This window comes from Dermacentor albipictus, chromosome 9, assembly GCF_038994185.2.
Source record: "Dermacentor albipictus isolate Rhodes 1998 colony chromosome 9, USDA_Dalb.pri_finalv2, whole genome shotgun sequence".
NCBI classification, from domain to species: domain Eukaryota; kingdom Metazoa; phylum Arthropoda; class Arachnida; order Ixodida; family Ixodidae; genus Dermacentor; species Dermacentor albipictus.
In genome coordinates this window covers 2835888-2859637 of record NC_091829.1, presented here as the reverse complement: position 1 = coordinate 2859637, position 23750 = coordinate 2835888, and the positions used below count along the sequence as shown (strand labels likewise).

Genomic DNA, 23750 nt, shown 5'->3' with positions numbered 1-23750 from the left:
GTTTTCGAGCTCGTGAGCAGTGTCTCGACGTGGTGTCCAAGGTCAAACAGGCAACCGGCTTTAACAGAAGGCGTAAACACAAACAGCGCTACATATGACACAACCTGCATTATGCATTATCCGTGTCGGCGCCATACGCAGTCGGCGCAGTATGGTACAGTTAGTTCGAAGGTTCTGTCACAGAACGCCTACATAACACTTACATAAAATGGTTCCGTAGCTTCGTCACGGCAACTATCCGTACTCGCAGATACTACACGGCAGCACTCCACTACCACACGGCCACAAGGAACCACAGCGTGCACGCGCGTGTATGCGCCGACAGTCATTTTCGATTTTAAAACGCAGCAACAAATGAATGCTCTATAACTGCAGTCTTTAACAACAAAACGATAATATTAGCATTTTGTCTTTTTTTTTCTCCTCCCTATTGTTCTCCCTGTAACGTATAGTAGTTCGAGTATTGAGACTGATTACGGCCGATTCTGTTGGGAACACACACACATTTATTTCAACGAAACTGCAGCCATCTTGGAAGCTCTCTTGAACCCCAGGGTTGCCTTCCTTCATTCCAAAGAGTGCCATACATGGACACTACATCATCCCCTCAGGGAAGGAAAAATCAGTTTTACTTAAACGCGAAGTCTTTCAGGTGCCTAGGTCGTTGCCTGGATCGTTGGGGGTACCGCTGTGAGACGGTCTTGGGAGCTGCTGATATGGCTTGGCTAGGAGTAGCTATGCTGGGGGTTGGAAGGTCACTGTTACTTGGCACAGCTTCATCATCCAGATATGGCATGTCGGTCGGGTCCTGATGTCGTTCCACTTGAACTGTGCTTGCATCTTTGAAGAAACTTGAGTTGCGACAAATCGACACTCCATCTCTGGATGCTGTGATTCTGGAGCCATTGACTTTGGTGATTGTGTATGGGTGTGGGTCATAATAAGGCGAAAACTTGTTAGACCTGTCCTGTTTACAGAGGACTTGTTGTCCCACACACAGCTGGTTGTTACTCGTATGCCTCCGAGTGTCGACGTACCACTTGTTGTATGCTTTTCTTTTAGTGTCATTCTGTCTGGCCTCATACTGAGCCAAGTTGTGAGTACCAGCGACAAGTGTTGGTAGAAGATTCTTCATGGGTCTCCCAAACAGAAGTTCAAACGGAGATTTTCCTGTGGAACTATGGGGTGTGGACCTATAAGCCAGGAGGAACGACTGAAGCTCATTAGTCCAATCCAAGTGGCTGACACGACTTGCGAGTATAGACTTCTTGAGGGTGCGCATGAATCTTTCTGCTTCCCCATTAGCCTCTGGCCACCGTGGAGTGATGCGGTGATGCTTGAACCCGAGCTCACTGGCGAACTCTGCAAAACTCTCACTCTGAAATGGTGAGCCGTCGTCTGACTTTACAACTTCTGGACAGCCGAACTGAGTGAGAACAGTGCGCAGTTGCTTGATGACTGTAGGTGCTGCAAGCGTGTGTAGGATGCTAACAAGTGGGTACTTGGAGAAATCATCCACCACTGCCATGGCATACTTGCCATCAGGGAAAGGGCCAGCAAAATCTAACGACAGTTCAGTCCACGGGCCTCGAGGCAGCTCCTGGATTGGCAAGGGATCTCGATGGTGTGCTGGTGTGTTTGCTTGGCATGCTAGGCAACCCTTAACTGTCTGGTCCACCAAAGAGTCTATCCCTGGAAACCACACTTTCTCACGCAACAGCTGTTTTGTCTTGACAATGCCTTGGTGTCCTCGATGTGCAAGATGCACTGCCTTAGTGTGAAGTTGTGCTGGCAGTACTATCCGCGTGCCTCTTAACACAAGGCCTTCTTTGGAAACTGACAGTTCTGTCGCAACGCGAGAGAAGGGCATCAGAGTTGTGGTCTTCCAATCTTTGCCTTGCCGGGGTTGCTTTAGGGCTTTCTTGAGCGAGTTCATCACCGGGTCAGCAAGCGTTGCTTCAGTTACCTCCTCTCTGGTCATGGCACGAGGCAGGCTATGCGACACAATGAAGTTCACATACTGTTCGGCGACAGACTCCATGCACCGATATGGTGACGTGGAGTTTACTGGGTGTCGGGACAAGTAGTCAGATGGGTTACTTGGACCACTAGTGTGTTGCACTTCATAGGTGTATTGTTGAATTCGAAGTGCCAAACGCTCCAGCCGCGCTGAAGGCAAGGAGCGAGGGTTGCTGAGAATGCTGACCAATGGCTTGTGGTCTGTCAGTAGGCGGAATGCTGTCCCATACAAGTAGATGTGAAAATGCTCAATTCCCCACACCACGGCCAGCATTTCCCGTTCAATTTGAGAGTAGCGTGCCTCCACAGGAGAAAGAGCACGACTCCCATATGCTACCACTCTGGTTTCGCTTCCAGATGTCTGCGTGAGAATGGCACCAAGGCCATGAGGAGCAGCATCTACAATGAGAGTGATGTTCTTTCCTGGATCGAAGTAGGCGAGAGTTGTGGCCTCGGAAAGCTTTCTCTTCAGTTCGTCCAGGGCGTCTTGCTGTATGTCTGTCCAACACCAGTCCTCTCCTTTGGCCGTGAGTTTCCTGAGTGGTTGGGTGAGGTGGGCCAAGTTGGGTATGAACCGACCACAGTAGTTAACGAGCCCGAGGAGACTCTTCACTTCAGTGGCGCTGGAAGGTGGTGATGCACCTAAGACCGCAGACACCTTAGTGGGGTCCGGTTGCACACCGTTGCTGGAGAACACATGCCCGAAAAATGTAAGTTCCCGTTGGTAGAACTTGCATTTCTTGACGTTCAGTGTGAGACCACTTGCAAGTAGGCATTCCAATGTGGCCTTCAAAGCCTTATCATGTTCTTTCTCAGTCTTTCCATACACCAATATGTCATCGCTTACGTTGAGCACGTTGGGGATGTTAGTTAGAACCTGACGGATGGTGTCCTGAAACACTTCGGCTGCCGAGTTGATTCCGAAGTTGAGTCTTGTATCGGAAGAGCCCAGTATGTGTGCAGAAAGTGGTGATCACACGGGATGATGCGTCAAGTTCTAGTTGGTGGTACCCATCTTTCAGATCGAGTTTAGAGAATAAGATGGAACCGTTCAAAGCAACAAAGATGTTGTCCACTGTGGGTGTGACTTGTCTCTCACGCTGGATAGCTTGGTTGGCACAGCGCATGTCAACACACATTCGAATGTGCTCGGGGTCATGTGGCTTCGGTACTGCGACAATTGGTGATACTCAGGGGGTTGGTCCTTCAGTCTTTTCGATTATGCCAAGGGACTGTAGCCTTTCCAGCTCTTTTTCCAGTGGCTTTCGCATAGAGAAGGGAATGCGTCTGTGAGGTTGGGCTACTGGTTGAACACTGGGGTCAACATGGAGGTGCACCTGGAAGTCCTTTAGACAGCCCACTCCCTTGAAGAGGTCTGGGTAGGCCATCCTCGGATCCAGTCTGTTGGTAACGTCTCCCACACTATACGTGATCTGGACTAGTCCTACACGGGAAGCTGCAGAGAAACTGAGCAGTGGTGCACAGTCTCCAGACACAACGTAGAGAGTTTCATGGCTGCTGCTCTCCTTGTAGGTCATGACAACATCAAGCTTTCCAAGTAGCGGTAAAGGAGAACTTGCCCCATAAGCAAATACTTTCTTAGATGTCTTGGACAGCGTTTCCTTGCTTAGATGATTTTTTAAGCTGTTCGAACCGACGACAGACACGGTAGCGCCAGTATCAATTGTAAAACGGACGTCCTCGCCATCAAGTTTGACATCCACCTGTGGAGATCCCGTGACTGCGTGACAGTGAGAGGAGGTCATGAAAACGTGTTCATCACTGTCAGGGCTGCTGTCGCGCACGACTGCGTGTACGGCTTTGTGTGCTGAACGACACACACTAGCAAAGTGTCCAGTTTTGTGACACGCAGTACACCGTTTGCCGAGAGCGGGGCAACTAGAGCGTCCCTTACTGTGAGGCCATGGTTTTCCGCAGTTGTAGCATGTCGCGTTTGCCCGTTGATGGCGCGGAGGCTCACGAGTCCGTGACGGCTCTTCCCCATGGTGCTTCGGCTGATGAGGTCGCGAGGTGCGCTCGGAGTTTACTGCAAGTGTAGACGCTGACGCCGAGTTTTCCTTACACTGCCGGCTTTCTTGCTCGATCACGGAGATGTCGTGCTCGACCTCTTCAAATAACCTGCCTTGTTTGAGAATTCCTTGCAAGTCGAGGTCATGCTGCATGGCATACCGGCGTAGACGTGTCGACGTTGTAGACAGCAATATTTGATTCTTGATTTCGGTGTCGTCATCGGCGAAAGCACAGTGCCTAACAAGCTGTCGTAGCCTGGCGTAAAATGCGTCGAGCGACTCGTTTTCCATTTGCTTGGCTTGACGGAAGCGGTAAACCTCGAAGGTAGTGTTTACTCGGGGTGCGAAATAGTCATCGAGCTTCCTACGTGCTGCGGTGTAGAGAGGGGTTGCGTTACTGGAGCCACCAGTGCTTGAAATGGTAGACGCAGCTGCGGCTGCGGGAGGATCGGGTAGTGCACAGTATATGTCTTACACTTCTTCCCCCACGTAGTGTAGTAGTATGGCCGTCTTCCGGGCATCGGCTGTGATACCGCAGGCTACGATGAAGTTCTCGAAGCGTTTCACCCACTTCAACCACTCGGTGCCGACGTTGTTGGCGTCAGTGGCACGCGCGTCGAAGAAAGGGAATGGTGGAAGCATGTTGTGCGCCATACCGCAAAGTAGAAGCTTCGACAATGTGTGTTGGTATCTTCGTTCTGCTTAAAATCGTTGCTTGGTAGCCTTCACGAAGTTCAGACGCATCTTCGTCGCCATTGTAACGTATAGTAGTTCGAGTATTGAGACTGATTACGGCCGATTCTGTTGGGAACACACATTTATTTCAACAAAACTGCAGCCATCTTGGAAGCTTTCTTGAACCCCAGGGTTGCCTTCCTTCATTCCAAAGAGTGCCATACATGGACACTACACTCCCGACCTCGACAAGTGTGCGCTAAAGTCCCTCATTTATAGAGGGACCTTAGTGTGCGCCGAAAACCATCTCCCCCGCGCGGACGATTTTTTCGCCCTCTGGGGTTACAGCATGCCTATATAGGTGTTCTGTGATGCCTACAGATGCCTACAGTACGCCTACAGCGCCTGGTCAACACTCAACAGTCATTGCTACAGCATACAGTTCTGACTGAAGTGTGCTAGACTATTTCTGGCTTCGCCTGTTGTGCACGTTCGTGACGCCGTCATTTTATACCTACTGCTATGTATAACGTGATTTCACTGTCGCAGAAAGATGACTCCATCGAGTTGGTTCGCTTCGGTAAGTTGAGGAACGAGTGTGTTCTCCCACGGCTCTTCTTTTTTGACGGTCTCGTGACGTGTTGATTTGTGAATGAAAGTTGCAATTTGCCAGTGCTGGCCGTACCACTATTTAAACGGAATCGGACTTCGTCCACAGTACACCAACAATCAAATATAAGAGGGTAAACTGTCCTACCACTAGTGAAAGGCGAGCTAGTGCAGAGGGGCGGTTTCCCGCGCATGGAGAGAAGCAAAGAAAAAAAAAAAACGAGGGGCCAAACCGAAATGCACGTGATCTTCGAAGTAAACGCGGGTGTTTTGAAAGCAAAAATTGTGCAGATCCCACGCGGGAATCTATGCAGGCAAAGCTTTCTGCGCCGTTTGCGTTCATTGACAATATTTGGCGGTGATGTTCAAGGCTGCTAAGCACGAGGTACCGGGATAAAATCTCGGCCACGGCAGCCGCATTTCCATGGAGGCGAAATGCGAAAACACCCGTGACACTTACATTTAAGCGCACGTTAAATAACACCGGGGGTCCAGATTTCTGGAGTCCTGCCTCATAATCAAATCGTGGTTTTGGCACGTAAAACTCCAGAATTTAATTTTGAGGCTTATGACAGTCGTGATGTGATGGTAGATGTGTTTATCTGCGTAGTACACAACTGCTAGACAGAAAAAAAGAAAAAAAAGTGCAGCCTGCTTCGTCTGGCCAAATAATAGAGGTGAACGTCACAGCCGTGGTCAACGTTTATAGATAGCCATAGTTGTATCATGGTTGCATTCTCGGCCGCTTAGCTGGGTCGAACGGCGCAAGCCGTCGAGCATGGGATCCGTCGGCTTCCACGGACGACGGCGTGCCAAGCGCGTTCCTGGGGCATTTTCTACGCCAATCTCGGACAACAGTTCCCTACTGGTGGCGCCGCGGCGGTTGGCCATAGGGTTGGCAGCGTTTTCGTTTACGCGCGGCATGCCGCACTTTTTTTTTTTTTTTAATCCAGCGGCCGTGGCAGAACACACAGCGAAAAGTGTTTGCTCGAGGCCACTGTGTAAGATATGTACTCTTTAGGTGACAACACTGGCGTGACGCGATAGACCAGATAAAGTAGAAACGGCGCGTGTCCTTCGGCCTGGTGACGGCGCGAAAGTAGGTCACCGTGTTGAGGGGAGAGCATTGGGAAGAGGGCATTGCCCCGACGAATGCCTAGCTGCTTTCTAGAAGTCGAGAATAGTTGACTGTTGGGCAAGTCGGTCGTCCATATTTGAAGTAGTAACTTCAAATACTAGAAGTCGGATACAACTTTAGGAAAAAGGGGAGGCCCCGCCCAGATAACCGATCAAAGCGTGACAGCTGATTGCCTCCTCGACTAAAATAGTCCCGCTCGAGAAATCGTGCTCCTGAAACGCGTAATTCTCGGTATAAATAAAGGCTTTTGTATTTTAATGACTCGTTTAGTAGAGCTCTCATGTGCTGCAGCACATGCCCGGATAGAGACAGAAAAATAACCCCGTGCCATCTATGACGCTGCCTGTCGTCTGCTCTTTAGCTTCATTGCAAGTGACAAAAGTAGAAAGAGCAGCTCTGCAAGGCGTTTGTGCTTGTTCACATGTACACGGCGTATCTACAACTCGTTTTCCAAGCTTAAAATGAATCGGTTGCTATTGGAAAAGTACTTATATAAAACAACGAATTTACTGCAACCATTACAAACCTGTGGTGAGAATACGGTCGAGGCAGGAAGGTACAAAAATGCTTCATTCATTGTTTTAAATAAATACTCTTGGTTTTAAATAGCACAAAATTTATATTTTTTGGTTTTGTGTTTTCAAAATTTTTTTTTTCCTTTTCGTGATCTTTTTTTTTTTTTTGCAAGCCTGCAGTCTCACCAGTTCACGCAAGGCATTGCGCGTGAGTTTTCCGCCGTGGAGCGCGGCGAGCTAACATTGGACTTTGTTGCCAAATGAGCCTTGCGTCACCTTGATATCCACACCACCAAGGAGCCTCGACAAGAAGAACAAGAGTGGCCATATCCTGAATAGGGATTCACGCAACATGATCCTCCACTGCTACACGTATTGGCATAACAGGGAGCCTGAATGCAGAGCGGAGGCCACGACCAAGTTTGTTTCCGAGATTCTCGGCGTCAGTGAAAGCACAGTGTTCAAGGTGAGGAGAGAGGTAAAAACGTAGCATATGCCACCGTAGACAACGTAGACATGCCACCGCGCGAACGGTGGCATGTCTGAATGGCGCCTCGCGAGACGGTCTCGCAGGAGCATGGATCGGCGCACATGCGGGACGTCCGTGTCGCTTGCCGGTCCCGAACCAAAGAGGAAGCGCCTTCTCCGTTCCGCGCCCAAGTAACCCCGCTGTTAGGTGGTGTTAGGCGAGCCACACTCACGCCATCTCTCGTGATGCGCTTCAACCACACCGACTGCCGCGGGGATCACGCCACGCGGCGAAGCCGGATTACAGGAGGCAGGAGCTATACGAGAAAACGTATCAGGGGACGCGTGAGAGTCGCGCATCTCCACATCCTCCCAACCTTAAATCACTACATATTCTATTCCGGCGGAACACGTCACATGGTCTAAAATCAATGCATGCTTCGCGAACAAGGTAGTAAATGCAAGAGTGGCCACGCCGAGGAAATGTCCACACGCTGTCCATAACATGCGAGCCGGCATTGTCCTTGGGCACAACGCTGGCGTCCACTGGTCACAGCAGCAGCTCTGCAGACTCGACGGCACGATTCCAGGCCAGAACTCCGGAAACGGCGATGTAGCTAGTAGTCTGTACGAGCAAGCGTCTCTCGCACTGACGCGCCCTGCTGGCGAGAGCCACCGTAGCTGTTGGAGACCACCAGCTCTTTTCTCTGCCGCCGAGGGTTGCGAGCTGGATACAGGTGGCCGCCGAAGTCACTGCGCCGAACCGGCCACAGCATCACCATTGCCTGGGGTGGCTCGATCATAGTCGGGGGCAGCAGCGCAGACGATATGCAGGTGACAGCAAACCAGGGGTGACTCTGCTCATGCTGTGTACACTCAACGCACTCGGCAAACGCTCAAGTAGTGCAAGGGAGAGGAATTCTGCATGCGCATCGCCCACGTGGTACGATGTTCAACTTGGCTCGCAAAAGATCGGGCAGCTACTCAGATGCCAAGTTCACGTGAACGAAGCTCGCTTCCTTGAGTCAAACGAGTAATTTCAGTTCGTGCGAGGCTAACTAAAATCAGGGAAGCTACGTACAACACCCCAACGCCATGGTCCACTAGGTTGTGTTCCTCCACGTGCGACAGGCAGCGTCGTAAAGCCTTCGGCCTAAAGTGTCGCTACCCTGACAACAACCAGCATACAAAGAAAAAGAAAGACCCAAATGGGCGCAAAACAGGTAGCTGCGAGGAGACGTCAATTTTGTTAGGTGGTTCTACCCCACTCGGTGCGCACAGCATCCGAGTTGACGGCGCCCACCTTCCCAGACGTGTCGAAGTGCCCGGTGCCAGGCCGCAATACCAGTCAGCCCGTAGCGGCACCTGTGGCCCGTGACCACCCGGCTCCCAGAGTCGCGCCTTCATCAGAGTCAGCTGAGATAGAAGAAGCTATTTACATAAGAAATTCGAACCACCCAAGAGGCTTCCGTACTCACTCGCTTCTGGCTTGTCAATGCCCCTCGGGCGCTAAGCCTTGCTCTCCCAGGATGTAGACCTCGTGACTCTCGTACCAACACTTGCGAAAAGGCTTAGCACGTTGACAAGTTCAAACACACGACAGCCACCGTCGCCTCGCTGAAGAAAGCACGCCGCCAACGCTAGCGATCAAAATCCACGCTAGCCCTACGCTTCGGTTCAAACAAACGTCTCGAACAAAGCAAAACTGCTAAACTATCGTCCGATGCCCCAAGAGCCCCACGTTGGGCGCCAGATGTGGGATCCTCACCAGTGCTCTTGGGACAAAGGAACAACACAGTAGTGCAAACAATCACAAGGGCATTTATTGCACCTTTCATAGATCAATGCTTGCTAGCCGAGTTGCTATCCGCGAAACGTGCCGATGGGCACGCAACAAATCTAGGAAGTCTGACTCACCGCAACCGGATAACGAGCGAATATGTTCACCCCATGCTGGACACCAACGCCTGGTCGTTCACGCGTATGGTCACGCGAGCGGTGGCGCGTCTGAATGATGCCTCGCGAGACGGTCTCGCAGAAGCATGGATCGGCGCACGTGCAGGACGTCTGCGCTGCTTGCTGAACAAAAGAGGAAGAGCCTTCTCCCACCGTTTATAGATCCTTTATAAATGGTGCCACTCGCGCCATCTCTCGCGATGCACTTCAACCACACCGATTGCCGTGGTCATCAAGCCACGCGGCGAAGCCGGATTACAGGGGACGCGTGGAAGTTGCTCATGCCCACAGGCTCAGGCAAGTAATGCGAATAAGAGAACAATTATCAAAAATCATAATCTTAGTGAGGCCCAGAAAACTCATTTGGTCAACCACCGTTGAGCTTGATGGGCATTTTTGTGAAATAGAAGCACTTGGGGGGCACGCTTGAAAGGCACCTTTAGCGTCTGCACTTCAAAGCACAGCCATGTTATAGCCACATTAGGTAAAACAGCATTAGTCAACGCGAAGTTGACTGCCATTTTTAGCAGCTTGCATGCAAAAGCACATTCACGTGGTCGCATTCTTGATTTTGGTTATCTGCCTGAGGCAAGTAATGTGAATAAGAGAACAATTATCAAACATCATTAGCTTAGTGAGGCCCAAAATACTCATTCGGGTACCTATTAATAGCAGTAGTCGAGGGCATGCTTGAAAGGCACCATTAGCAGTCTGCACGTCAAAGCACAGTCATGCCGTAGCCATTGTTGCTGAAACGGCAGTAATCAACGCGAAAATGACAGCCACTGTTTGCAGCTTGCATGCAAAAGCACATTCATGTGGTCGCATTCTTTAATTTGGTTATCTGGCTCAGGCAATTAATGCAAATAAGATAAACATCATTAGCTTACTGAGGCGTAGAAAACTCATTTGGGTAGCTATTAATAGCAGTAGTCAAGGGCACACTTGAAAGGCACCGTTTGCTGTCTGCACTTCATATCACAGTCATGCCGTAGCCATTGTTGTATTTGTTTATCTGACTGGGCAAGTAACACGAATGTAAGCACAATTATTCACCTTGAATAGCTCTGCTAGCATTGTTTGTACTAAAGAATGCTGAATAAAGTTGAATGTGTTTTATTGAGGCAATCTTTTAATTCAGAAGCCGTCGGCATAGCGACGGCCAGGTTCAGACAATGACATTGGTGAAGTAATAAATGGTGAAAGTTGTAAAAGTTCTCAATGCACTGCTTTGCTGGGCTCCATTCACTGAAAAATGTATTTGTAACGATGAAAGCGTCAGACAGGAAATGACGCTGCCCTGCACAATGCTATTCGTGTTGAAAATTTGTACCAGCATATGTGACGGGCAGCAAAATCGTCTGTTTACTAAGACTGGAAGCATAAAAAATGCAACAACATAGCAAGGTGCTGTTTCACAATATAGCACCCATCCATGGGCACTTCTGGCGAGCTGCTGCTTGCACTAATGCATAAACATGAACAGAGGCAAAGTTACTTTGCAACCCACAACACTTTTAAGAAAATCTACCTGTAAACCTTTCTGTCTTCGTAAGTGGTCAAAATTTGTTATGAGTAAGTTGGTTAATCACATTGTGGCAACAACACAAGCAGCAAGGGCAGAAAACCCTGCGAAAAGGCAGATTGAGAAGATGAGGTAGGCCAGTGAGAAAGGCTTTAATGAGATGGAAGAGGCCAGCCCTGCAGTTTACAGGAGTTAGTACTTTGAATGAGATGGGTTAATGAAAATGTGTAAAAAGACTGATGAAAGAAAACTAGCAAAAACAGATGCTAATATAAAATAAAAGAACAGAAATAAGAGCAAGCACAAACACGCATGGAAGCAAGCACATATTCACACAAGAACGTGAAAAACTAAGAAAATCTCAAATATAGACAAATGTGGGAAATAAAAGAATTGCACAAACGCAAGAAAACATACACACATGCATTTACAAACAGACGCGGGTGCAGGTATTAGGAGCGGTTTCACAAGCTGCTGTGCCTACCTTCTCGGATGTTTTTTTTTTCTTTTTTTCTTTTTCATCATCATCATCAGCCTGGTTGTGCCCACTGCAGGGCAAAGGCCTCTCCCATGCTTCTCCAACAACCCCGGTCATGCACTAATTGTGGCCATGCCGTGCCTGCAAACTTCTTAATCTCATCCGCCCACCTAACTTTCTGCCGCCCCCTGCTACGCTTCCCTTCCCTTGGGAAGGGAAGCGTAGCGTAGCGTAACGTTTACCGTTCTCTTAACGCTGTCTTGGGAATTTTTAGTTGCAACATATCCTGAGAATTGAAAAGTAGCGCGGAGCTGTGTTGTGGGAAAGCATAGTGAGTGCTGGCAACACACCTTATGCGTGACTGTGTCACAGCACGCATTCTACAGCTTGTGTGTGCAGTGAGCACTGGTGGACAGCAATCAATCGAGGGTGCTCCACAATGCTCGAACACCGCCGCTAGACGCTTAGCATTGCCCTGCTGACAATGATTGTTCAGGCTAAGTTGACGGCGACAAATCTTTGCGTTGAAGGCTTCTTCTGAAAATATTTTCTGTTGAGACACTCTTTGGCTGAAGCACACAGTTGACGCGACTTGGCCCAGTTCGAAGCGCGGGCGGCCATCTTCCCTGTCGGCATGTTCACCGGCCGTCCGGTTCATGACGTCAGTCCAGAGTGCGCGCCCATTGGTGGATGCTCGTGTGCATCCGCCTCAGAGGAGTAAACGCCCCCTTTTTTCTAAAGTTGTACCCGACTAGATGCCTGCCGCGTGGTCCGGTAAACTCGCGAGATGTGTATTTGAGGGATCGTCAGCTATTTGTGCGCAGGCGCGAGTAAGAGCTGGTGTGAGAGAGAAAAATCTGGGGGCTTTTGCTCCCTAAATATAGACCTTTACATCGGGTGAGGAGGAAAGGGTGCACGGCAAGCCTTTCCTTCTCTCTGGCTTGTGTGATCTGGCGTGGCGCTGCTTGAAAGTATTGTTGCGCGCTGCAGAATGATTTCGAGACGTTTTAGCTCATACTTTGTGAAATTTATGCAATGTCCATTCATATAAGGTCGTCGGGGAAGCCTTTCAGTGAATTTAACTACAGTATGCGGAAATTTCTTTTGGAGGTGCAAACATGCGACGCGCATTATATCAGCCGCGGTGTGTGTATGTGTTGCAAACTATTTTGCGTATATCCTTTTTAATTCAAGGAAGAGATTTGGTGTCTGTATTACCAGCATGAAATGGTAGATCTGCTCACTATCTGATCACTTGGCGTAATGACTAAAACATAATAGCGCATGCTTGTGTACAGCCAACCTAAGGCAACCACGAAACATCTAAGCGGCAGGCGCTATCAAATATTTGTGATACACCAGCTTCATTCTCTTGCATTTCAAATCTAGTAGGCTTGAAATTACTATGTCTACGCTACCCTCCTGCATGAGGCCAATGGCGCTGCTCAACGCAGCAATCACTGCGGTTGGTGAATACATGTATACGCTATATGCTTCGGCATTGCCTTCTTGCCTCTAAAGCCATAATATCCGAGGTGGATCGCATAAAAAGAATGCAATGGCTATTTTTGAGGACAAAATTTCCGTAATACATATCAGTGCATCGTAGAGAGCAGAACGAACACAACCGAAAAAGAAATTCAGTTATCAACCTCCTTCTCGAAAAAGAAGGGAGAAAACGGGCTAACGCCGCAGTACGACCTCCCATAGTCACGCCGCATAATGGTTATAGGTCTATAAACGTTGATGCCGCATGCTTGACCCATGTGCTATATAGAACAAAGATATGTGTAATCCAGCACCCACCACTGCTTCGGATTCTCGCGCAGTTCGTAAACGGTCGCTTTGTTGGACAAGTATAGTTCACACTGTAAGGTATGCTGTTATTACTAACCAAAACTATTTTATTTATGGGTGGAAACCTCATCTACTGAACCAAGTAGTCACACAATGTAATCTGCAGCTAACAGTTTGAATGCTTGTCGCAGTATAACAACACAGCTCCTGTCGTATATAGCAGAACGGTACCCACGCTGTTACGATCATTGCGTACGTTTCATTGCTCCTAAACCACAGCTTAGAACTAGAAGATAATAGTACTGCAGTAAGGTCACATTAGTGAATGGAACTTTCAGAAATACACAATCGATCTCTAAGGCCGATTGTAGGCTCAAACATGTGCACACATTGTGCTGCTTGCTCCGCCCGCCTCAACATCAGTAGAAAATGCAGCCATACCAACTTAAACCACTTCAATACGTCTCGCAGAACCATTTTCCACATAGAAGATGCCCCGTCACACTAAACAGACCGCGCGAGCGTGAAAACAAATGCCAGAAACTACAGCCGAGCATATACTTGCCATGCAAAACGGAGCGCTCGCCCAAGTCAGCATGCCGACTGCCCATAGATAGTGCCACTGCGTAGCAATATGGTGGTGCACATAAAGAAACGGTGTATAGAGAAGAACGGCACTGCCGAGCGCCGCTGTCGATGGATGGATGTTATGAGCATCCCATTTAGAACAGGGCGGTGGGTTGCGCCACCAAGCTGTTGCTATTATACTGCCTAATGTCCTATTAGGTAATTCCCACAACAAAATTTTCTGATCCCCTATTGCGAACTTTGCTTTTGTACATCTCCGTTTTTTGTTGTTTCCCTACTTCCACCAACCTTCCAATCATGTCTTACTAATCTATGGAACATAAATGATTCACTGGATATAAGCAGAACCAGACAATAAACACTTCCAAGACATCATGTAACTTGCTATGTGTTCTTTCACATTGACATCTAGCTACTGACTATTTTATATGGTGTATATCCATGGGTCATAACATGGGTAGTTCAACTGAATTGAATTTATTTCCATCTGGAATGGGGGAAAGCGCAAAATAAAAGTGAATATTGTCACTTGAAAGTGGTTCAGGCACCCTTTACCAGGCATTCAGTAGGAGAAACCAGAAATACCCCTTCTAACATTAGAAACATGTGAGCAGAAGAAAACATTAAAAACAACATACATTTCAGCATACATACAGCATTCATTTCACTCTTATTGCTTAATGTGCGAGCGCCAATTGTTTTTGTATTGGGAACAATGCCTAGATACCTAATATTTTCTACTTGCGGAATAACACACTAGATCTTGAAGAGGAAAAACATCTCTTGTTCACAATAAGGGAGAGGCGAATACCTAGTAAAGCATTACCAGCTCCAGTAAAACATTAAAGAAAAGTGAATGGCACGAAGAAGCGCCACTTTTCCAAAGAAATGCCATAGAGTAAAACTCCCCACCCTATTGTAAGTAAGTCAATGCTACAAAGTACCCAAGTGATCAAGAGCATCACTTTATAAGTGATGCATTAGAAGTCTACAAGAGCTGCTCTGCTGTCTGTATTCTGCTCTCAACCTGGACGCACCAGATTCAAGGCTTGAATCCAAATTTGCAAGGGCTCAATAATTATCTGCTGGTCAAAGCATGCAAGTTACAACTCCAGAATTGGTTACTTCTACTAAACAAGTTTTGCGCGAAGACCGCACCCACAAGAAAGGAGACAGGATGGGCGCTTACTTCAACTACTTGAAGTTGATGTAAGCACCCGTATTGTCTCCTTTCTTTTGTGTGTGGTCTTGGCACAAGACTCGTTTAATATGTCAGGTAACCAACTAGCCCAGCAGTTCACTCTTCAGTTACTTGGGCTGGCAACACTGTCGAAATAAACAAAGGTGGTTAAGACATCCAGGTTCACGACAGCTCTTTCGCTTCGTGGTGGGCTCACGTTTCTCTTTTGTGACATTGAATTCAGGTGTTTTGTAGAAGTCGAAAGGGTCCTTGCTGCCAATCACCTTATTTAGGTCAGTCTCAAGGATTTCATGACTGAGTCGTGGAAATAGCGTCACTGTGCGTACAAACATCCGGCCTGCTCAGTGAGCCACATCAGAATATTTTAAATGACAAAGAGCCTTTCAAGCAAGTCAGACATTAAAAAAAAAAGGAAGTGTTTGTAACGAGCACAAGCACTCGTTCACGGCATTACTCCACTGCTACATGTACGATACTTGACTGTTAGCAACTTTCATAGGCAACTCCGCATTGCGACTCGTGTGGCAGTATATCACAAATAGCATCACACAGTATATAGGCAGTATCGTCCGTTGTGCTTTTAGCAGCTAAAAAAATTCACCGACAATTACGATGCTCCCTAATGTGAAATTTGAGCGCCGCTGTATATGTGTTTTCATGTTGTGATATATTGGCTGGTGCGGGCAATCTGTCTTGTGTGACACATTGCAAACGGAGCGAACAGTGGCGTGACTGCCTCGCTAATTGGTAGATAGCGAGAGGCAGCGCATGGGCAACACGTGGGCGCGATTCACAGCTGCTGCCGCAGACAGAGCTCTGCTCATGCAGTGCTTTGTTTCCATATATGGTATTGGTTGGTGCGCTTGCCGCATGCAATCGGTGAACAGATGACGGCGCGCTAATCTGGTGCCATCTCGTGGGGGTCGTCGTCGCAGAGCCTGTCTTGCGCGACACTACGCTTTCCTCCTCACCATTTCACTATACTCTCCTCATCCACTTTCCTCCTTGTGCTCTCTTTGATATCGCCATCTTTCATCACCTGCTGCTGTCTGCATTCGCTCTCATCCTTCGCTATGCTCATTTGCTCGGTTTAGCTGAGGGAGGCCAAGGGGCGCCAACGCTCAACGCAGAGTCGGCCACCTAAAGCTGCACTCTAATACGGATATTCTGCACTGATAGGACACGGCTAAAGACTGTAAGGTTATTTTGTCATTGCGTCTTGGAATAAAAACATTTCTGTTTGTGAGTCAGGGTGCACCTTTTTATAGTTAGCTGATACATGTGATGAGGTCATTCGTGTCCAATGACTGGCACTTGTTCGCGCTCGCAGTACGCAGTACTTGAGGGAGGGCCTGGACTTTAATTAACAACCAGCTGGAACAAGTTGGGGGAGTTTCTTCCAACAGGTTTACAAAATTTAGCTAGGGTTTTCTTTTGGCGAAGTCACTTTTATTGGTCTAAATACATGACTTGGAAACAAATTGAATCAGTTGTAATGAAATTTAGCCGTGTGCACAGTGTCGGAAAGTGAACTAGTGGTGCTGTGCACAGGATGGACGCTCCAAAGCTGGAACTAGCGCTCCTTGCAGTTGCTTCTAAATTTCTTGCGAGCAAATAGATTGTTAAAACAGACGTTTGGGCAAGTTGGTAAGACATATTTGAAGCATTCTCCCTGCAAATTCTCCCTGCTTGTCACCATAAAAACCATGCTGTTCTGTTTCAAATATTTCAAATAGATTTACAACTCACTGCGTTCAATGAGAAAACTGCATCTTCTACTTGCACCGCTAGACTAAAGCATGCTATGAAAACGATAAGTTGCCTTGCAGCATAACATGTGCCGTGATCGAATTCAGACCATCCAAGGTAGTTATCATTTCTCTACCGTGCCTGCAGACAAAAGTACATTAGCGAGAACAGTCCTGCTGCTTAAACATTAGTAACACTAATGCTCCGCTGTTTCTTGGCGTGGCTGCTAGGTGGCGAGCATTAAGCAGGCGAGCATTCTTTAAGTCTCTCAGAACGGAGGAAGGTTTATTAAGAGGCAAAATTGTCATCCACCTGAATGTAGCACAAAACTACAAAGGAAACCCATGCATGTTTCTCAGAAGGAAAGCTTCATAGTTGAAGGAACTATCATCCTGGGACCAGAACCAATTTTTCGACTACATTCAACATATGCTGCATTCGGGTGGATGACAATTTTCCCCTTTCATAGCCTTTCTATAATTTAAAAAAATCTATGTTTTAATTTTATTTCAATTTTTGTTGTCATCGTTGTTGACTGAGTTAAGTTTCTGTTTGCAAAAGGCTGCAAGATTCGAGCGTTATCCTACTGCCCACACTCGTCCTTTTCGCACACATGTCGCTTTTGCATTTCCTTATGTGTGGTGTTTTTTGTTTACTTGTTTCCAGGTGCTACCCTGACATCGTGGAAAGTAGACGGTAAAGAGATGTTGTTCTTGAGGTAATGAGATCACACTACTCTAGTATTTTATTTTGACAAACACTGGTGCTTTTAATTACAAATCCTTTTAATCTCCTTCTTACAGTGGTAGCTGGTATAGGCCACTCTAGCTTTTCGCATATGTCTGTGCCTATCAAGTCTCATGTGGAATGCGGTACAAGCTTTAATTCAATTAGCAGACCAACAATTCTGATCATGACAAGTGCCGTAAATTATTTAAAAAATTCATTTCATCTTGGCATGATTTGTATCAATTTACAAATTAGTTTGCAAGGTTGACTTTTTATGTAGAATGTTCGTAAATGTCCGTATTATTTACTTTATTTCATTTTTCATCTTGTTATATTAAAGACACCTTAAAATGGGGGTATTACATAAATGATGGGATATACAGAGAATGAACAGAATGTGGCTACAAGTCTTCAGTTACTGAATGGATCAGCAGTTGAAAATGACTATGGCGAGATGATGTGCAAGAGAAGGCCGTTCCGTGGCTGCTCAATAAAAGATTGGCGATGAAAATGTCATTGTATACTTGCACGGCCAATTGGATGACAAGTATGTCCAGATATGCACAGCACAGGGACTCAAATATAAGGTTTGTGGTCAGTGATATGAATTTTTACAAGATGCTTGTAATGCAATGGCGTAGGGTAAAAAAAAAGTATGTCAGATTGTGCTTTCAGAGATCAATATCAGCATGTGGAATGAACTAACCTGATAGCACGATTTTGAACTGTTACAGTGGCACCTTTGAGGTATGCTTGGGGTGGATCCCATATAGCAAATGCGTGCTGTAGTTTTTATTTGCCAAGTGAGTTATAAGGCTCTCGTTAGAAAAGGTGACACCAATATATTTACAGGGTGGGGTAAGTTCAACAGGGACATTAGCAATTGTGCAGAAGGGACTAGGCGGTGCATGAACTACACGATTTTACATTCATTAGGGTTCACTGTCATGAGCCATTTATCACACAATTCCTGCATACAGATGAAGTCAGGATCGAGGGTGGATTGGTCTGAGTCGGTAGTTGTGGTGGCCCAGTATATAACACACTCGTTGCCAAACATACTAATGTTACAGGAAACGGAGAGTGACAAGTCTAATTTAAATAAGGGCAAGAGTTCTAGAAGCGCATTTTGTTTGTGTGACCTGCTTATTTTGCCTACTTTGTTATTGGGAATCAGTTTGAGGTTATGGAGTTGCTGTTGTTGTGTTGCCCAGTTTATGTGAGTACAGCAGAGTGCAGGATGATTTCACACGCTACTGTATCGGCGAGTGACTGGAAACGAAGAACGCGGGTTGGTTCAGTGAATAGGGGATGCGGGCGACACCTACGCGTGGAAAGAAGTACAGCTTAGTGGTTGTGCGATAGAGGAGCTGCCAAGCCTGCACCCCTCTCAGAACAAAAGGGAAGACAGTCCAAGCTGAATGGGAGCGTTCGGGAAGATGGGCTAGAAGATAAAAGGTAGAGGTGTGCTTGACGTCATCGCCACCGCTAATGCCCATGCGCTACCCACATTTCCCATTGACCTTCTCGGTCACAACTGCACTATGTTTGTGGGCCTCTACACCTGATGGGGAGACGTATTCACGGAAAGTAGGCATCGTGACAAATGGCCATCCAGTTTGAGTGTCATTGTTTGGTATCCACGCATGCTTTTTGAGAATGCCTTGTGAAAACGGTGGTATTTTTACAACCCCTTAGCCGGCTACAACCAATTATTGCTTTTGTCTGCGATCGCCACCGGGTCCCAATTATGGTGTTTGGAGCATTGAAGTGAACCAGCCCACAGCTGCACGGCTATACTGACAGGGCAGCCCACTGTCCGGCAGACATGCCGTCAATAAGCTGTGGTTTCGTGGAAACATTCTCGCAGCTTGCGTGGAGGCCGCTTGCAGGAGAAAGGGGAAGGACATCAAGGCCAATACTTGGAGCCTAACGTAGGGGAGAGGGAGATGACGTGTATTTGAGCAAATCCCCTTGCGTGTTGTACAGTGTGCCACTGTTTCCACCAGTGCCGTGTGCGTAACAAAGGTTGTTGTGCTGTTGGTTGCAATGGTGTGAGCCTGCATGTGTGATTGGCTGACTTGCGACTTTTTTTTGGCAATTGAGGGTCTAAAAAGTCACGTTTTGGTTGTGTGAAAGAAAACGGAGGTTCAGACTTGGACTCGGACAGACGCTTTGGCGTTTAATTAAAGCGTCTCTTTACCGCACAATGGCTCTTTCTTCGTGCTGCCACTGTGCACTTGAGTCATCAAAGGGCGCCAACTTCGGACCTTAAGCACCTTCCCTCCTTAACTAGTGTTGAAGCTAGCAGAGGATAAAGGGGAAGGAAATTAACTTTATGAAACAAAGGCTTATATTTAATATATTAGATTGTACCAGTGCCCCCCCCCCCCCCCCTCCCTCGCAATATCGCCCCCAGCTCCTGGACAAGGAGGTAGGGAACCTTGAGGCTACTGATGACAGGGGGCTAGAAATCTGGTTATGACTGGCAGCGACCTGTTTGAAATTCTTTTATCCAGCTAGGTATATGTTAGAATTTAAGTAGATGTACGTGCGGTAGTTTGTAGAAAGCCTTGGCAAAGTCCAAGAAGGTGGCATCAGTCGTTGGTGGCAGGTGGTTTGTTAAACAGCGCTAAACCAGACAAATGGTGCAAGAAAGGGACAAGCACCTTTCTTGTGTCTGATCTAGAACAGCCCGCTCTATCTGGGTGAACATGCCCCAGTTGAGTGTCACAAGATTGCGAGGATGGAAAGAGTGCAGAAAGTTTACTATTGTAAAATAAAATAAATTTTTCATGGTTTAGCAGGGAATGTTCGTCAAAGAGATGAGTCAATAATTCAATGGGGAATATTTGTTACCTGATTTGCAGACAAAAATGACCCTCCCCGTTTTCCAGTTGTTTGGGTTTATGCCTGTGGAAAGTGACCGAGAAAACAGTAAGGTTAAATATATTCGAGCTGTGTTTCGTGTTTATTGATAGGTTTTTTTTTTTTTCATGCAGTAGTATTAAGGGCCCCATGTCACACAAAATCCAGTGCCGGCGTCTTGCGTCGGACTCCATTTAGCAAAAATCATTTTGAACCACAGCCACGCAGGCTCTCTGCATGGCACAGAGGCGTTACTGAACTAATTGAATTCGAAGTCAGCACTGGTGTGCTTGTCACTCCCCCTTGTCCCTGTATTTTTTGCGCTGTGTCTTTTTTACTAGTTGAATACCTCAAAGTAAGATACGTCAGAAAAATCGTAAAGTACCAGCTAAGCACAACCTACACACATCATAGCGTTGGATATTAATTTGTATATGTAAGAAAATTCTGTAATGGGGAAACTCAAACATAAACCCCATTTCTGGCGTTTGTACAATTCATGCAGCGGCGAACAGCGTTCGGTTCCTTGCAACACCATCCATATGGCGCTCGCATCCACGATCCACACAAGAGGCCATGTTTCTACCAGAGAGCGCGCCTACTCACTTTCGTGCATAGCGTTCGCCGCCAGCATCTCCCAGTAAACATTAGTTACATAAGCTGCAGTTATCGGAAGGCGTGAGAAGCAGTCGGGGATCTTCAAATGCTATCGCGTTCCACTCTTTAAGGTTAAGCTTAAGCGTCCTCCAACTTTCTGTTTTTTTTTCTTAAAAGGTCCGTTCTGTCACAAAATGAAAACCACAGTGAAAATCCAATGACTCTGTGGACAGATGTGTTGCGCAGTGTCTCTAGTATGCCCGCTGATCATATGAGGTCTCAGTTGCCAATTCTGAAAGTGCAGTGAGCACGTAAACATGTCTTAAACAACAGTCTTTCTCACTAAGTGTGAAGTGCATGTTGTCATTTGATTTCTGCACGCCAGGAGATGCAATGCAGCGGAAATTCAACGACAAATGAGTAATGTGTACGGTACAACTTTCATGAGCACCTGCAAAGTGTGGCATTGGTGCAGGAACATTGAAGCAGGATGCACAGACGTTCATGATGCAGGCAGACAGGGAAAGAAGTGAGTGTCAACCAATAATCTTGTTCAGTGAGTGGGTCAGGCAATTCGAGAAAATAGTCGGTTCACAATTTCTATGTTGAGTGAGTCGTTTCCTAAAATTTCACGGTCAGCTCTCTATACCATCTCAATTGAGTAAGAGACTCCAGTAAACTCTTTGCAAGCTGGGTTCCCAAGAGGCTGACCGACCATCACAAAACACAGCGAATGAGTGCAGCCTTAATGTTTCTCCAGCGCTACCATGATGAAGGAGGTTTTTTGAAGAAAATCGTCACAGGGGATGAGACATGGGTCCATTTTGAGACTGAATAAAATAAGAGAAATTCAAACAGTGCATGCATTCTGATTCCCCGAAAGCAAATGAGTTAAGCGAACTTTCTGCAGCAGAAAGCATAAAGCAGAAAGCTATGGTGTTCTGGGACAGTGTTCATGAATGGAATTCATGGAGCATGCCGCGATTATTACTGCAGCCTCGTACAGTATTACTCTTGAACATATATGAAAAGCCATTCAGAACAAGCGAAGAGGAATGTTGTCATCAGGCATTGTCGTTCTTCATGAAAATGCATGGCCGCACAGTGCAGCTGCAACAAAGAAGCTCCTGCAGTATTTTCGATGGGAAGTGTTTGATATCCCATCAACAGCCTGGACTTGGCCTCCTTCTGATTACCATCTCTTTATTCACATGAAACGCTGGCTAGGATGACTCGGGCAACAAGCTGCAGACCAGCAAAAAGAATTGGCAGAAAGCAGAGCCTGCTGCCCTCTTTGATGAGGGTACTATAGGAAAGTTGGTACCATGCTACGACAAAGGTCTGAGCTGGAGTGCTGACTATGTAGAGATGTAGCTGAAAAGTTTATCTAAAAGATTATGTTCCAAGTAATAAAACAGTTTTGATCTTCACAGGTTTTCATTTTGCGACTGATCGGACCTTGAGAAAAATATAGCCCCCGTAGTTAAGAGTGGATTTCATTTCCACCACTTGATGATGAAAGCTTTAAGTTATCCATTATAAGTCATATGCCGTTGGCTGTAAACATGTTATCAGGCATGGGGGATGATACATTACTGGTTTCGGGTGGAACAATTATGGGTGATTCATTAGTGAACACAAATGCAAATGCGGAGTTAATTAGCATATTCCGTGTTGGGCCCCACTTTGCTTGCCTCATTAGTTACTGTAGGAATATATGTGCTTAATTTCTAGTTTGCCAAAAAAATTTTATGTTTTACCAAATGGGTTAATTCAGTGTTGATGGAACAATTTTTCGGTGCTATGCACTGCAGATAGCCAAACGTCTTCAGTAGAGCACTAATTGCTCCACGCACAGAGTGTGCTGCTCATCTTTAATGTACGATAAAGGTGCTTCTTTTTATTTTCTAGGCGTTCTTGTGAACCAGGATTAATGCAGAATGTAATCTTTTGGATGAGTGCATCTGTTAGGTGGTTATATTTCTGCCTAAAGAGGTGCCACTTTTCATGGGTACTACAGTGATATACAATTTCGATATACGCTAAGGTAGGGAAAAGGGCACTAAGCTCTCTGGTAAACCTGTTGTAGTCGCCTTTGTGGTACAGATTGTTTTTTCATATGTCGCCATAGCGTAGGGTAAAGTTGAAAACGGCGTGAATAGTACTGATTTTATTCAAATGATCGACCGTCTCGCTATATCCACGGTTCGCCGGTTAGCATTAAATCGAATATGTTTGCTGTCTCTTCTGCTACACGTGTCAGTCAGTTTAGTATCAATTACATCAGGTTAAAGTTAGGGCAGGCATCTATTAAACCAATAATTATTGTTATATTTGCAGAAAATGGAATGGGGTCAAGCCTGCTTATGCTCTGCAAATAAGATATCTGAAAATGAAGGCCGACAGAGCAGCCATATAAGTTCAAGCTCGGACTTAATACAATTAACCATTGAAAGTGATAATTAGCTGCTGACCTATAGGACACTTCTACCTCAGGCTATGGTAATAAATGTCATCTTGGCCAGTCTGCATGCATTTTCAAATCGGCAACAACTTTACACAAATCTAGTTGTCATGCTTTTACGGGCTTGAAAATTCAAACTTCTAACCTGCTGCAGTGGCTCACTGGATGGCGCTCTACTATATGAGTGTGTGTGTTCATTCCGATAGGGACAGAAAGCAAAGACCGTGGTGCATGGTGTCAAAAATGGTGCACCATACTTCGGCATCTGCCAATCAGTTGCTTTGACCCTTTGCAACTTGTATATTGAACCTCCTAAAAAAAAATAGTGGAGGGCTTCTTATATG

The 23750-nt window shown here is 46.6% G+C and overlaps 1 protein-coding gene and 1 pseudogene across 3 annotated transcripts in view; one reads left to right on the top strand and one right to left on the bottom strand.

The window, feature by feature from the left end:
* Positions 1-483: 483 nt before the first annotated feature.
* On the bottom strand, positions 484-4908 carry LOC135909200 (uncharacterized; annotated as a pseudogene).
* A 190-nt stretch (positions 4909-5098) lies between these two features.
* The window catches only part of LOC135909198 (ovochymase-2-like), a 337884-nt gene continuing 319232 nt past the window's right edge, over positions 5099-23750 (top strand). For all 3 annotated transcript variants that reach the window (XM_070524733.1, XM_070524732.1, XM_065441041.2), the window contains exons 1-2: positions 5099-5304; positions 17415-17466. In XM_070524733.1, coding sequence (XP_070380834.1) covers positions 5247-5304; positions 17415-17466 — 110 coding nt within the window. In that variant the 5' untranslated portion in view covers positions 5099-5246. The remainder of the gene's footprint in view (positions 5305-17414; positions 17467-23750) is intronic.